General features: G+C 38.0%; 1 protein-coding gene across 2 annotated transcripts; it reads left to right on the forward strand.

The window, feature by feature from the left end:
• The first annotated feature begins 486 nt into the window (after nucleotides 1-486).
• Nucleotides 487-13,843, forward strand: LOC129270360 (fascin-like). Of its 2 annotated transcripts, XM_064105640.1 has the most exons (3): nucleotides 569-586; nucleotides 739-1,111; nucleotides 7,940-13,843. In XM_064105640.1, the coding sequence occupies exon 3, from the start codon at nucleotides 7,974-7,976 to the stop codon at nucleotides 8,979-8,981; it is 1,008 nt and encodes a 335-aa protein (XP_063961710.1). In that variant the 5' UTR covers nucleotides 569-586; nucleotides 739-1,111; nucleotides 7,940-7,973; the 3' UTR covers nucleotides 8,982-13,843. The 2 variants fall into 2 exon arrangements, with proteins under 2 accessions (XP_054763727.2, XP_063961710.1); XM_054907752.2 differs by having other exon boundaries at nucleotides 487-1,111.
• Nucleotides 13,844-17,449: the final 3,606 nt, after the last annotated feature.

The raw sequence follows: 17,449 nt of genomic DNA on the forward strand, positions 1-17,449 counted from the left end.
TAATTATGTCATGTCATGTTATGTTAGAGAGTAACAAATTCACCACTATCTGGGCACTTCCAGACATGAGACTCCCCTCACATTCATTCTCAATGAGGTAATACTCTAAATAGTGCCTTTCAAAGAACCCTCCCCATTCAATAGTTTATACCGAACACCTCTCGCTGACGTCATCTCCAAAGAATAGTACATATTTTGTCAAGTTTGAGTCCGGGTCAGATATTTCGGCTCTTTTTCGGAACTGGTTGTAAATATAGAAGGGTTGTGATTATCGGTGGTTTCGGAATAATCTTGGGCTGAAATGGGGTGCCTCGAGGTAAATAATAGGGTTGACTCATTCATTCATTTCAGATTATTGCCTTATAAGGAACCCTGATGAGATCATGAGAAGGGTGAACAAAGGTCACATTTTGTGGAACAAAATAACAATAAACAAGATAAAACGTTCCAGTGATATATAAGAACGAGACAATTGTGTTGAAAATTAGAATCTACATTAGTTGGTCACTTCAGTAAAAACAACTTGGAATTCAGCACAACCGATAGAGCTAGCATATTGTTCTGGAAAGTGAAATAGCTCTATAGTGTAAGCTTAAGATTGGAATAACATCTTTTTGGGAAACGTTTGCTACTGACATTCTAAAAAATAACACATCGCTTTCTTTCCCAGTGTAAATTACTAGTACTATATAACTATAGTATATGTGATTTTTTTTCTCACTTCTCTTTCTACACAAGCCAAGAAAAGTGACTCGCCGAGAAGTTTGATCACGTGACACAACCAGTGCCCACTGATCTGTGCTCATTGCCGGTGCCCCGCCCATCTCGTATCAAGGCACACCGCACAGAGTAAACGAACTCCTAACCCCGCTGCTGTATACCACGCAGTCCCCGAGCCAGAGGGAGTAGCAAGTAGTGTAGTGTTATGTGTTGTGTGCACACACGAACCGTCCGTTGACATAAGGGTCTTGGCTTCGCGGAGACGGAGGACTTTTACAATCTCAAGTCGAAAGCTCGAATCAAGGATAACTTTTAACGTTGGAGCTAGTAACATAAAACCTGAAATAAGGGGAAATTTTGAGTTTTAATACCAAACATCTTATTTTTACAGGTAAGACATAAACGAGTAACGTATATAACTTTGTGTGATCATGAGCGAGGGAAAGAGAGTGAAAGAGTTGAGGTGGCTTCTGTGTGCTGTGTGAGCAATGAAGACTTGACTCGATTTCCCCCGAACAGGTGTTTCGTGAAGTGCTCGATCGGTAGTTCCTATTGATAATCATGAGAAAGTATGCAGATGTGTCGTGTGTTAATTGATGTTAATAAGCCACGAGACTCGATTTCCCAAAACAGTCTCGTACACCACCATCACGATAATGCCAATACAACTTTCTACTAGCATTTATGCCTCATTTTCTTGCGTGTCTTCGTTTGTTTGATTTGCAAAACATTAACGGCGGTGCATATTTTGTACTGCACTTTCTATTAGTATTTGTCATTATTATTCTGCTTGGTGTAATATGCCGTCTGTTTCGGAGGTTCGGTAGCAAACATTGTCATTGGAGGTTGTTTAATATTGTGACTCATGTGAGTACTGTACATGACTATAATGTTAAGCTGTTTGAATACATACAATGAATCAATACCAATGATAACTGTGAATAGATCTACGGTACATCTACAATAGTTGAACCCATGCACTCTTTCAACCCGATTAGACCGTGCGTGTTCCGGTATTCGTTTGTCTAATATCTGTTACGTAATTCAGGAATTGTGAGTTTGTATGTGCGTATGATTGTTGAATTGTATATGCAAGCTACTACTCCCTGGTACAAGGTAGCCTACACTTTTGTTCATCAGATGCGTAGACCTGAAGTCGGCATACAAGATTATTTGCTGCCATTCACCAAATTTCAAGAATTTATGGGAATTGAAGTATAAATACCGATGAAAATCATTACTGCTATTCGACTCTTTTCGAGAATAAATCTATTGTTCAACGTCAACTTATGGCATATAACTTTTTTTACATCTCGTTCGGAATTCTTGGCAAAGTAAATGGAAGTAATATGGAATATAAAGATTATTATGGGTTTCATGAGTAATGATGATTTCTGGTGCCGAGATATGATGAGATTTATAAAACACATAACCTACTTGGCCCGTATTCTGATGGCAGGTTTAACTTAAACTCAGGTTTAAAGTTGTGGTTTAAGTACGGATAGCCAATTGTTCCATAGATAACTAACAGGAGAGATATCATACTTCAGCTCATTTGGCTCTCAAATCATTCATAATTGTCTAGGAAGTATAAATAGATGATTGTCTTCACCATCAATGAATCAGGAAAGAGCACAGTAAACATAAGAAACATACAACTTAATAAAAATTTTGATACTTTTGGCTTCCCATACTTAAACCACAACTTTAAACCTGAGTTTAAGTTAAACCCGACTTCAGAATACGGACCATTGTCTTTATAAGACATTTTGTAATATATTATTTTAGAAGGTTTATGCCGGTTTATAGTTTGGTATTGTATGCTACTTAGCTTCGCGTTGAATAACATGCGAATAAAGGCTTTGGAATATGCCCAATCCCAATTGTATGGGCGCAGATAAATTGATAAACGGATTATTTGTCTTTCTCTTAACATTCGTTTTTGTATGATATTACATCCTAAAAGGTTCTAAATTAGGGAGGATATGGTGCATTATCCTGCTCCCAGGAGGGGTAAGAATTTTTTTCTGGATGGATCAAAAAAAAAATTGTCACACGCACTATCAGAGCAATATAACGTTCTGGTCGAAGGACCCGTATATAACATCCATTATAAAACCCCTCCTCAATATATTTCAGTACACTTCGTGCTACATGGTGCTAGCTCCATGGTGCGACCAACCCCTCCTACGTCCCTGGTGATACCAATCTTTGGCAAATATCACGCATGGTGACTCGCCCTTTGTCTGGAATTATGATCCAAGACTCACATAAAATGCAAAAGAAAAATATCCTGGAAAAGACATTACTCCCAAGTCATTAGATACATGATATTCACTGGAGCGCGTAAGCTTGTAGACATGCGCCGACGATAAAAAGAGATTGGCTAGATCGTGGACCTATACATGGCTAGATTAACAGCGAATGTGTCGCCTGCTTAAATTATCAATTACCGTGGCAACCATTGGTTAAAGCATAGCAAGCACGACTCACGAACGCGCGTATGCATATTATGACCATTGAGGTAGCGATGATATGACATGGTTAGCCTGGGGGTAATTTAGTAAATTACGATGTTGGGGCAAACTTGACATATTTAAGGGGGGTCTGGAAGTTCGCGCAAAAGAAAATTAAAAACCGTGAGAATATTATCACCATTTTCGGATAATCCGTTCTCTTTTTACCTTTTCCTTGTCAGATTTTCTTCATTTCTCCACGGTCGGTAGTGTTCGTTGATGTGTACCAGATAAAACCCTGTAAAAAAAAAAAATAACTGCCCTGGTCTGAAACTCTGAATGTTCATTCATTTTTCCGCGAACTATTGCTTCGTTCGGGGTACAAACCTTTTCAGCTTCCAGGCCTTTACAACGTCTTCAAATTTCTGAAAATTTATCGAAAATTGTTTGACTGAGATTTGAATTTACTTCCCCGAAGGTTTGGGTGATGTGGGGGGGGGGGGGTTCTAAGGACACAACTGCCATGACCGCGAAGCATGACTGCATTCACTGAGTACTTCAGGGGGGTGTTTCATGAAAGTTGTCAGCACTGACTAAATTGTCGATGCTGACAATTTCAGTGAAATCCTTGGTTTTGATTGGCTGTGAGGCACTTGCCTCTGACTGTTACTATGGTAACTGTCGGATAAAGCCAACTTGTCAGTGCTGACAACTTTCATGAAACGCTCCCCAGGGATGCCACTCTGTGACGTAATAATGGTTTCTAATTTTTTGTTCAGCGAATGCGCAGACGCCCTGGAAATACGGAGATTTTTCACTTTTCATGCAACATAGCTATGCATTTACTTGAAACAGAAATAATGGTTAAGCTCATAAATTTCATATGGTGACCTCGAATGGCAGTATGATAAAGCGTAGTGGGCATTTTCTTTCCGCGAACTTCATCATACCAGCATTATAATGGTGTAAAGCTATAATTTATGCGCTAAATAATGTAATAAATTTTACGAGGTCCAGACGTTAGTGCCATAACCGCGTGACCGAAACGCATTTTCGCCATCTGCCGAGAATAGTGCTTAGTTTGCTCACAAACCTGCATGGTTACTCGTAGTGAAATGTTAATTAATCATGTATCAACACAGATGGATATTCTATGAAACTATTCAGTAAGAGTCCGTTTTGTAGCCCAATTCTGAGTGTTTATGTTATTTCTTAAAATATAAAGGATGTGTACATATGAGTAAAATAATGTACGGCTTTATTTTTTCTTGGTCGTGAAAATTTTTGGAGTCCTTGGCCCCCAAGCCCACTGTCTGTACGCCAATGGGTGTCATTTTTTACACCACCATCCAATTCAAGCTATATGGCCTGTTTTTGATGGACAGAAGTGGAAGTTGAAAGGTACTGAAGGGGCGGGGTTCTTTGGATTGTAGATATCTAATATGCACACATTAAATTGTGGGCGTTATAAAAAATTCAAATGAGAAAGTCGGTTCCAATCTTTCTGTTGAAATCATTAGTAGTATTTACACTTTACGTCGGAATAATATCAACTTTCCCTTTAAATAGAAAAGGCCGACATGTAAGCAAGGGGTGAAGACCTTCGCGGGGATTTGTGTGTGGTGAGCATGGTTATGCCTGTCTGGGGAAAGACATTCATGCCTTGTCTAGTTTGTTTAAAGGGAAACATCAGAAAACCAAGTTTTAACTTACTTTTTAACAACCCTGGTACATGTAAGTATATAGCATGAAAATTATTTTTACAAATGGAATAGATAGCGAGTGTATTGACTGAGGTCTGTCTCGATAATAAACATTCTTACTGAAGTGTTTTTATTTCCCTGTATTGATATCATATTACAAATTCATGTATTTTCCTTTCCTGGTGTGGTACTATCACATGTCCTATCATCAACCAACAACCACTGTCTTCTGCTTAATTTCCCTGTTTCATCACTTTCTCGGTTATTCAAGAAATTCCAGGGAAAGTTTTAATCAAGATTTCCCTTCACAGTTAAATGGCAGCTGGGAAATCGTTTTTTATGATAGAAACACCTTGTTGTTGACACTTTGGCAAACTCGGACTAAGCTCCTTGTTGATAACCTGTGGCAAACTAAATGAAAGTTATTGCTCGAGTGCTAGCAGCCTAGCTACTGCTATTCTACCCTCTATACCTCCATGTCTAGATCAATGGCCTGTCATATAAAATGACATAAGTGTACAGACTATGTTGTTTAATTGCATGGTCAGTGTGTGGTGCCGATAATGTTGCCACTCGCCAGTACTTACCACCCCAATCATCCAATCGAAAAGTTGTGGATGTGGTGGTGGTGCGGCTTTAGATTGTTTTATGTGGTGCCACAGTTTGGCTTCTGACTTCGTTGTTTGTTGTACTTCGTAGATCTAAAATTTGAAAGGATGGTGATTGGTGTTGAGTGTCCGTTTACCTCATGGTCGATTGGCTTTGAAATAAAATAATAAATGAGATGTGTATACGCCAATTTATTTCATAGAACACTCATTTTTTCATGGAGATACGAACTAACGATTCCTTGCTTTATGATAGGCCTACTAATATTTTTTGTTTGCACTTTTGCTTTCATGTGATTGAGCATGAGCCAAGTAGTTGCACTGATTTCTTGTCGCAAAGGGCAAGCCGTCGGGTGCATACCCACAGAGAATTTTTGCATAAGAATAGAAATCCTTTTCGATTTCTATGGGGTGTATTAACATTAAGCAAACCTGCACCCCGGTAGCCTTCTAACAAAAGGTTTGGAAAAGAGAAGAATGAAATGGCTTGGTTTTGAACAAAAGACCTGCGAGGCCAACCGTGGAAAACTGCGCACGTAACAGTCACAGGATCAGAATGTGTGGTGCCAATGGAGAGGACTGGGATGGTAAAGGTGCCCACGAAATATTCACACGAAGAGGGTATATAAAGCACAGGCATCCATGCACAAACGCTGTAAAAAAAAATAATATCATGAAATAGGGCGATAGATACAGTACTATAGTTTACTGTAAATTGTATGCAAAGCTTGAATAGTTTATCGTGGTATTTATTTCCCCCCCCCCCATTTTTCCTTAGGGTAGAATTATGTAGAGCTCTGTTTATGGGTAACACTGATGGGATTGCAAATTTTTCATGTTATATTGTTACCAACAGTATCTGTGAATGTATCATGATGTATATTGATATGAATAAGACAAAGGAGTATTCCTATCTTTTATTGGAAGGTTTGGTAAGTGGTAACACCAGGAAGTCCTATTACCAGTCAGACAAATGGTGATACCTTGGTTAGGAAGCTTGATAGGGCAGAGCATGTAAAGGCTCGATAATATGTGTGAAGATAAAGTGGGCGTGGCACTTACGGAAGTTGGCGTGTGTAACATACTACATCCGGTATGGTGGACCAATGTTGAAATGTAGTGATGTTCGTCCCTGTGTTCTTGCCAACATAGGGAATCTTTCTTATCTTTCGACATTGGAGTGTAGGATGTGGGCAAGTCGGCTCCAGAGTTCTTTTTTTCCTCATTGATACATCACTTCGAAATCCAAGTTGAAGTAGAAAAATGTGTGTTTTTTCGTTTGTGAAAGTTTGTCAGCTGGTGATTCTGAAGGCCTATGCCAATAAAGATGTAATTGCTCCTGGTCATGGCAGGTTTTTAACATCGTACTTAACCACTGTTTGGTTAAATCTAATAGTAATAACGTACCTCTATTAAACGTAATATTAAACCGACCTCTTTCCATTTTTTTTTCAAGTGTGAGGTTAACGTATCCAGTCAGATTTTCCTTTTTTCAGGTTATTCTACTTCGTTTTCTTTTACAATTATTGACAAATCTGTCTTGTTATGATGGTTTCTGGGTCATACAATATACTCAATCGAAGCCTTCTTGCTCTGCATAAGAAATTACCTTCTTTCTGACAACAATTGCGATATTGAAGAGGAATAGCAATTAGTTAAAATCGCATTGCAATAAAAATAACATTTTAAGCTAAAGGTCAAGCTTTCGATTGATCATTCTTAAATGTTAAAGATATTGTTATGCTTCGGGAATTATTGGTAACAATTATACATACATAATCAGATAATCGAAGTGCATTTATAAAAATAATGAAATGTGGAACTAAGTGCAAATTTCATTCGAGTGTCGCAAAGTCATATATATATATATTCACAATAAGATTCAATAGTCAAATTGATTATGCCCTTTAAACAATTGTACCATTATTTGCAATGTTGTGTAAATACAAATGACAATCAGACATTGTCCAAAGGCTCTAAACTTGCTGGTTGATCAAGTACTAATGCCCCATGACAAAATGTGATATTTGTCATCGCTCATACCGTTTGTCTCACACGCCCATAAACGCCTGCAATGTTCAAAGGGCAAACGTCTATCAGAAGTTCAAATTACATTAATCATAATGGATAATTTTAAACATGAACTCGAATTAAACTCGATCGCTTCGTCCATGGATTCAAGATCGTCTTTGTATGACTTTCCAAATTTACAGCGAACTCTTTTGTTAATTTACAAATAAGACATCTCCGCTAAAATACAATGCGATTATTATAGTTACCTATCTCGATTAGGATGCTTTAATTAAACCAGATAGGCCTATATACAATGTATTTACATGCATCATAATACCATTGATTTTCTTTATCTTTAGTCACCAGGTTCTGAACAAGTAACCCCCAAAAAATGTTATGCTCCCATTCAATTAGTTTTGTGTTTTGATCTGTCTTTCAGAAGCGGTCACTGGAGAACATCAACCTAAAACATCATGTCTGCGATGAATTTGAAATACAAATTTGGATTGATCAACTCAGCCGGTAGATACCTCACGGCCGAGAAGTTTGGTGGCAAAGTCAACGCCTCGGGGGCATCACTAAAGTTAAAACAAGTATGGACCTTAGAGCAAGACGAAAACGTCAGCTACTTGAAGTCACACACTGGGAATTATCTCTCGGCAGATAAAAATGGTAACGTCTATTGCGATTGTGATGACAGGGCGAATAACAAGGACACAGGATTCTCTATCGAGATACAGGATGATGGTAAATGGGCCCTGAAGAATGTTACACATGGGAGGTACCTATCTTGCAACAGTGACGAGCTGATATGTAATCAATCCAGTGATTCCAATCCCGCAGTGCACTGGACAGTGCAGTTAGCTATCCACCCACAGGTCTGCATGAAGAACGTCCAGCAGCAGTTATACGCACATCTGAAAATAAGCGAGGATGGTGAGGACAGAGTAGTCGCCGACGAGATGGTGCCTTGGGGAGCAGATTCTACATTGACCCTTGTCTATGGAGGGAAAGGAAAGTACTGTCTTGAGGCCTTCAACGGGAAGTTTGTCCAATCTGATGGGCAGCTTGTTGATAGCATCAACGAAAAGACAGAGTACACCCTCATCTTCAATTCCGGTAACTTGCAACTAAGGGATAACAGTAGGGGCTTCTTAGGAGTGGACAGCGGAACAAAGGTTCTGAGGTCGACCAGCAAGACGACAAAAGCAACTTCCTTTGTCCTTGAGGACAGTTGCCCACAAGGTGCCTTCGTGCTTGGCGAGAAATATGCATCACTCAAACAAGGTAAGCTCATTTTGAAATCTTATGTTATTAATAAAAAATATCACTGTCTAGACTCAGTCAAGGCTTATCAAATTGTTTGCTTTGAAATCTTCATTCTTGATTACCTTCATCATTGGAGCCGTTATCAGACCTGGCTGTATGTGCGCTATTGCATTTGGAAGTCGTTCCCCCATTTTAAAACCCATGTGTACTAGTTGCTTCGATATTACCAATTCAACTCGCAAGGAGATAGTACTTCAGACATAATTATTATTATACTGTCTTTATGATTGTTGAGCTGTTTGAAACAACAGCATTTCGAAGTATAATCGGGCTGGTCAAAGCGTATTCAATGTAGTTGATTTCGCGGTAGCTGTTAGATACCACCGATTTTTAGTAGATTCCTTGACTTCGAATCTGATCAAATAACACGCTCTTCATGCCCTCCCGTAGACTGACCTATATCGTCTCAGAGTTCAAAGGTCACTTAAGGTCATGTGTTTTCATGCCTTACACACGCCTATCAAAACATTGTCGACGCTCTGCTCAAAGTAAACTACACTGGCGAATGCACCCGGTACCTGGTTAAAGTTGGCATCAAGTTTCACTTCAGAGAGCATTGATACCGGGCGAAAAGGTTCTTAGCCTGATTTCAGAAAACATTGGTCAAATGTCAAAACGAAAGGTATTTCAAGGCTCTGGGAGATATTCAACATATTTCAATTTTAGACATCCTGATATGAATAATCATTGTTTGGTCCACGTCAAATATTGAAGGCAAAATTGATATCTTATGCAATATGCACACTTTCCAAGCAAATGCTTCTGTTGACCACCTGAAGCCTTCCTTTTGTTTTCCTGAGGGGTTGTCATAGCAACAAGAACTTCGAATGCAGACTGGATGGATGATAGTCCACTCATCGATAAAAGAAACAACCCAAATATTTATTTTATTTGATACTAAGTCGACTGCAAAGAAAGAAAAAAAAAAGCCTAATTAGAGCGGGGACCACTGTCAATCGTTGCAGGACCTGTTGTAATGCACCTTCATAATTCAAGTCTGAACGAGGATGGAACAATCAAACTGGTAGTGGTAATTTGGATGAATGCGCCACCAGTGTAATTGCTTTGGTGACATTCTTGTATTGAGATTGAGAAAGTAATGAAGAGGTTCAGGTGCAACCACAAAGGATTACCTCTCTTTCGATCCATGGCAAAATACCCACAACTTTATCTCTCCAATGGTTCCTTTTCCTGTTTTCTTCTTTGTTAACGAGGCGTTTATCCTTTCCAGGGTCGGAATAGGTTTATGGCAACGTTTCGCAATTCATTTTATTTTGTCAGTATTTAGGACATTGTACGACATCCGAACCTTCTTTTCAATCAAAATTTTAGAAAATTTACCCTGTTAAGTCTTCGTGAAACAGTATAATTTTGTAGGTCACATCAAAGTGGCTCTACAACATAATTATTGTTCAATTCAGCGCGTAAGCTGATATTTCAAATGCAACTTCTGTTTCGTGCTGTATATAGGGTCGCCTGGGTCGGGCGATTAAAGCACCATGGTCGGGCATCGAGGACTGGGGAGGATATGAAATGGTGGATATCCTTGAAAATCCCAAAATACAAAATTTTAATGAGCGTACCGATTCTGGAACATGGACAGTGTCCTTGGAGTCGTTGTGGAGATCAACAGGAATCAACCCATTTCCTGTACCCGGTGTCTCGGCCAGGATGTAGATTCAGATAACGATCTTTCAAACCACCTCAGACTTTTCCTTTTGTCTGCTCTTTCATTCCATGGACCTATTACAACCATGTTCATTCTAACAAATCCACTGGCCTGGGTAATGGCACGACACTCCTCTATTTTTGGTCCGTCAGTTGCCAAGTTTGTTCGTACGTGTTCAAAAGACAATTTTTGTGGCATTGCTAGGCACTCCACGGTGTCAGCCCATACATTTAACTTCCTTCCACCTGGATATTTCAGAGCACATTCAGTTGCAAAATTTATTTTCAAACTGCCAACCAATACCTTCCTTTTACAATTTCTCGTTTTTAATAAGGCATGTAGGCTTACACGTAGGTTGGTTCACTTAAAGGTATTTTGATTTATTAATGGCGAATGAGGACAAAGCTTTAATCAAGCAATATTAATTTTTCATAACCGTTGTGTTTCTTTGAATCAAATTAACTCGTATTTGATGTAAGCAGAGTACACAAAAGATAAGTTACATTTAATTCAAATTACCACCGAAATCATGGAGTGAGATGAGATGGAGCATGTAGCTATATAGCTCCATGGATGGAGTATTTAGCTACATGGAGGATATGACGGTAGCTATGTCGATTGTGATGTGTTCTCCACTTGTATGGAGGCTCAACCTAAGCCAATTTATTATGTAATGAACTTAAAAGGTATGCTCGTGTGCCATTCATCAAATTGCGAGATTTATTTTTGAAATTCAATAATACGATATATAGGCACGTAAATGTATGTATGAAGCGGAAATGGCGCGATAATGCTCAGATTACGCATAATGTATTGGCCTATGCTGTGAACTGTTTTTTGTGTTATAAATGTAAAACTAAAAGCGCTGCTCACACGTTCTGGTTACGACAAAAAACAATTTTATATGTATCTTCCGAATATTAACTAACAAATATGGAGTGATTTTTCAACTCTTTCTTTGTAAAAAGAAGTTGTTAAGAACCTTTAAAAGCGTGACTCAATAACGTGAAATCCAGAGATTACCTGGAACACATTAGTGACTAACCCCGTCGACTTGGATCAGACCGTGTCTCGTTGGTAGAAGATCTTGTAGTTTGACGGAATTTATATGAGTAACATTATCGGAAATGATGATACAGCAAGGCATGCTGTCTGAAAAAGTCTTCATTTATAAATTAGCTGGTTAGAAGAGCTTAGACAACCGCATTCCACACTGAACATGTTTCCTACACTCGTTAATGATAAAGACAGAGCTCCTATTGACATTGTTCCTTATTTATGTTATACAGCTTCGAAGCTGGACATTACAAGATAATTATTTTTGCAATATTTGGTGTTTACAGGTTTGTGTAGGTCCTATAGGTTTATTTAGTCCTAAGTGTACATTTAAAAAAGATCGCTCGCAATAATCAGTTGGTTCGCAGAATTATGTGACCAATCAAAAATAAATCAAAATCGTGGAAGATTCCACCAATGATTCGGTAGATTTTGTCCATTTATTTGGTTGGACTATTTTTAGTTGGATCCTTGGTTGGACCATGGACCTACAACAATCCCGTAAGGAAATACAAACTCCAGAATGAGTGTATGATTATCCAGCCATATTTCATAAAGGCCTATTTATTCCATTATTTTAAGGGAAGGATTTAATGGAAACTTCATAACCTAAATCCGCTCAGCAGTGTTGTATGAAGATCTTCTTTTCTTGGCTTATCAACGTTGTTGGGGTTTCCTTTTTACGGTGTGACTTCCGCATTTTAATCTCTGGTTCCATCTTGGGACCTAGATTATAGGAACAACTCCCCTTTCCTGAACACGAGATCTTACCCATCATGTGAAGATAAAAATCATTAGGTGAAAGTATTTTCAATACAACAATATATAGTCTTTTAATCACTTTTATCCCTTTGGAAATTATTTTCTTATTGGCCGCATAGGTGTGATGTATGGTTAGTGAAAACTCCTCCATATATAACTCGTCCTTTTTTCAAAATTTTACTCGGAATGATATTTTCTTTTGTGAGGACCCATGTAATATGTGCCTATTATAGCCTATAGGGGAAAACATCCATTCTTGAATAATAAAGTACACGACTTGTGGGAGAGTTGTCCCTAACATATTATAGGGACTATACTCGTCAAATTCAACTTTCTTATTCCATGCCCATTTCCAAACTTTCTCATCCTGTGGGCCTTTATTTTACTAGTCCCTCTCCTGCATACAGAGAATGCAATGTTTGATTCCCCGTTAATGGCATTATATATTTAAGATGTAGTCATTTTAGTAAGCACTTGAAGGAATAAGTTTATAAAAGATTGATGCTTTATTTTGTGTGATTATCCTTGGTAGTTGTTAATTGACCTGTAATGTGTATTATTTATTCACATTCGTCAACTCTCTTCGTAAGGATTCATTATTTGTGAGTTTAATTATGAACTCTATTTTATTTATTCATCGAATCACTCATGATGACCTGTAAGGAGTCTGGGCTGGGTTCGTATCCTCTTGCTTGTCAAGGCATTTTAGGGGCAAGTTTCATTTTCATTTCAGATGTGTCTGAAGAGCATCGAATGGACACCTCCCCCTACCAAAAAACCCCGCTCTAATCCTGTTTGTATATAGACCTATAAACGGCTACTTCTTATTATTGATCGAAATCCATTCGGAAGTGAGAATGTAGAACTCCAATTTTACCAAACACTGAAATAGGTAAATTTAGAACCACATTTTTTTTTCAGCGGTCAGTGGACCAAATTGCCAATTCTATTTTCACATGACTGCGTTTAGCGATTGGATGTCTTTCAAAACTTAATACTTCGTCTCTTTCCTGCCAACATCCCAAAGATTGCCATAGGATTGCCTTCTTACATTCTACCTCTCACAATAATTGCAGTTATCATGGAGGTTCATCCAGTAGTGGTTGCTGCCTCAACCTTCAGCGCAATTTAATGTCAGGAAAAAAAATCAGATGAAGATATTTTACGTGTATGTTATATGACAATGCCTCTAGAACAAGCTGTGCTGTTAGAAAAATAGCCCCCATTCTTTTGGTACTGAATAAAGACCGCAATCTTCTGTCCCCAGTTTCGTCCAATTACAATAAACTTATGACGCATTTGGGAATAATCATAATAAATTGATTCATCGTTATTCTGCCTTAAGCGTCTGCCTAACACGGGAGGGGCAGGTGTCACAATTCATATACTTTTTATGATTTGTTAAAACGTGTTTTATAGTAGGCCCATGGTTAAAACATCACTCCGGATCTTAGCTCTGGGGCTGATTGATTATTGTAATCTGAAAAGGAGTTAGATGACGCAGTTTGCACTAAGCCACTAGATACCAAAAGATTGTCGACATTCTCGGCGAAAAAACAAATAGTCCTTTTCTAGTTATTCTAATTCATTGATGTTTATTTTCTGATATTCCATACTTGTAATAAATCTGTAATTGATAATTGAAATCCAGTTGCATGCATTATGTTTGCTTCATCTTGCAATCATCCACAAAGCTATAGGTATGCCATGTCATCAAGGTTTGACAAGTTGTCATCCATACATGAAAAGATGGATGCATGTTTTTTTTTATAAAATAACGCCAAATAATGCGTAGTTGCGCATTTTTTTTTGGGGGGGTGAAAATTACCTGAGACAAATGCCCGTTTGCCAATATTTTTCGGTAAATCGTTACTCAACATTAATTTTGTTACAGTGTGAAAAACAACAATAAATCGTCATTCACATGCTGCGTACCGTAGTTCCATGGTACAAATATGGAGATAAGAAAAGTTATGAGTGGGAAGGAGCGGTCGATTCAAGTTCCCCCTTGAGCTTCAAGAGGAGTTTGATAGTTTGATTGTCCTTGACAAATATGTCTTCTGTGAAAGGTCATGTTTACCATGACACAAGAAGACAATGGATGACAGAATAGGCTCTTGACACAGAACATGGGTTGAGCCAAAGTAGACGCTGGTGTGAAACCCCAGTCAGACAGTCGATCGTTCGTTTTCGTTCAACAATTTGGCACTGGGCTTGCGCCGTCAGTTGGGTGTCGGATTTTTCAGTTGTGACTGGGTCGAGTTTTGCGGCTTCAGGAGTGACTAGTCAGAGACGGTGAACAGACAAATGTAAACAAACCTATGTCAAGCCAAATAGGCTCGTTCTAATTCGGAAAAAAATTGGGACCGACCTTGCCGGAGTTGGGTTTTCACTTTTTGGTGAAAAGGAGAGAAAGAAAACAAACCGTTCTTTGTCGTTTATCTTTGTTTTCTGTCAAGACAGACATACTTTTGATGAATAGTAACGTTTGTTTTGAGGTGTGTGGGTAGGAGTTCCTTTTATTAGACCTACATTGTTTTGAAGAACAGGATAGTCCCTATATGCCTATTTTTCGAAGTGTCATAATATGGGAGGAAGGGGAAGGGGTCACGGAAGTTAACTAATAGTATATATACAAAATTACCAAAAGTTATTCAAGTTATTTACACTGTTTCATTAGAGGTCCGCAAACTCATCTCATCAGACCAAATTAAAGAACTTTTTATTTTTTTAATAGAATTGACATCGGGATCTAATTGACAACTGAAATGTCCGAATAATTGTTTTGCCTGGTTAGGTTTTTTTTTTTTTTTTTTTTTTTTTTTTTTTTTTTTTGGGGGGGGGGGAGGTTCCTTAATCCCGGCTATCGATTCTAAACTTGTCACGAGCATACACCACCCTTTCGAAAATTATTTTACCATTCGTGTCGATACTTCCAACGGTCCAATTGAAATGAACTATGTACAGATGTAATTGTATTAAAATGTCATTTGGTAGCTTTGTTATATCCTTCAATGATATTGTTTTACTGGTATTTGTAATCTTAGCGCGGAACTTTTGACTTTCTACTTAGGAATACCATTTCCTTATTATCTTCTTACTTTATACATTTTGCTTCCTTTATTCCGCTTCTTGTGGTTTTATCTTATTTGTCACGTTTTCCTCCCCGCTTCAACTTTCAAGGACAAGCATGACCACACCTCTTTATACCCTGCCCCTCCCTACATTTTCTCCTTTTAAATGACTTTTTGTTAATTAGATGGCCTAATTGTTATTTCTGGGTTCCCAGCCCATCAGGGAAATCAGTGAAAATTGTTTTATTTTTTTCCAGTCAGGGATAAATCAGGGAATTTGATTTAAAGAAATACCTCAAATCCGGGAAAAATGCCTCTAATGAGGGGGAAATCAGGGAATTTTGATCATCCCAAGAGTAGAAAGCACGGTAGTCAGTTAGACTCTGTTATATTTTGTTGCTTATCAAAACAACATCCATTGAATGAATGGTTATGTTGGTACTAATTAGTTTTACATTACTGTTTTTATAATGAAAATACATGTAATTCACTGCAACAACTAAGTAAACATGTGACACTGGGAATGGGTTTAAATAATCATCAGGTATTTTTTTTAATTTATCGGGAAAAATCAGGGAATTTTGTTTTCTTGAAAAGCTGGGAACCCTATATTGTATACAAAAATGATATCACGTTCCAAAAACTACAACAATCGAAGAGGGTGTCCTTTCTATATGGAATTGCAGTGCTTTACAAATCTTATGTGAATATCTTGGAGAATGTTGTAATAACTATTACAAAGTCAATGTCATATAGGTCATTTGAGATAATATAAAAAAAACCTAAATGATATCGTTTGCCAAATATTTTCGTGTATACACGGGTGACATTGGAGCTTACACAACAGACATAAAACGAAACACGTTTGTAAATAGGGCCTATATACATGTATACACTAAAGTGCAACCTTATGGGGCTATGAACCATATCTTGAACACTATAAAAGCTATGATAATGAATGCACCAATAAAGCATTATCGAATCAGACATTTGTTACCGTGTAAATGGTAGACAGCGTCTGTATTGATTTTAGCCACATTTCTGATCGATTTGCTCTTCACTGTAGGGGTTCCCCCACCGACAAGTCGAAAGGTGATACTCCAATGCTCAGAGGTGAATCAACATACATGCATTCATGCTTTGATCCATCATGCCAATTTATCTTCGAGCCTTGCTATATAATCTACCCTCTTCTCCCCCGATTTGGTCTGATTCCTCCACCATGTCCACGTGACGACAGCCAGTTCATCCAGTGTCCGCTCTGTTCCGGATTCTAAGAATTAGAATGAATCACTTAAATGGTCATTGATTCCAAACTTATTTGATTACGACATTAAAAAATCCAAACCTCCCCGAACCCGAAATTAGGGCCCTTTTCCCTAGGTTTCTCCTATTAAAACATTTCTAATATCTGATAATGCATGATTACCATGATCACAGTGAATGCCAAACACCTATTTTTATGAAATTTGAATATCATCATTGGGTGATCTTATGTATTTAGACTAGAGTTTTGCTTTCAGTAGGAGGATGCCTGTATAGATATGCCTGCATTGAGCATGATCATACGAGTATGTTGGAAAAATATGTTTATACGGGAAGTTAACTGTAGTTTGGAAGGAGCTTAGTTATTTACGGCTCCTATGAGATTGATAGAGCATATTTTTCATATTATTGCTGGGTTATTTTGAAAAGGGATTTTTTTAGTTGAGAGATGAAAGATTCGAAGTCAAATTAAACCATGCACATTTGCAATTGGAACAAAGGTGATGAGGAAGAGACGCAAATAAACCGTCAAATCATTTAAATCCGATTTGACACCTTAACCATGATAACTGATTTATTTTCATTCAAATACTGCTTCCCCATGTAATGTGACACGTGTTCAAACAATTCCTTCAATAATTTTAATTTAGCTTCCTCGTTCGTTTCCTTGCTGAATTCAACGAAAGCCCGAATAAACAGAGAACCGTTTGGCTCTACAACAGAGGCCTACATGTGTATTATTTTGGGGCGTGGCTGCACCTTTCAGAAATTTACAAAAATTTAATGATGCAAA

This window comes from Lytechinus pictus, chromosome 10, assembly GCF_037042905.1.
Source record: "Lytechinus pictus isolate F3 Inbred chromosome 10, Lp3.0, whole genome shotgun sequence".
NCBI classification, from domain to species: domain Eukaryota; kingdom Metazoa; phylum Echinodermata; class Echinoidea; order Temnopleuroida; family Toxopneustidae; genus Lytechinus; species Lytechinus pictus.

What these genes read in the sequence shown, in the direction of transcription:
- LOC129270360 (XM_054907752.2), top strand. Translation starts at nt 7,974, where the DNA reads ATGTCTGCGATGAATTTGAAATACAAATTTGGATTGATCAACTCAGCC.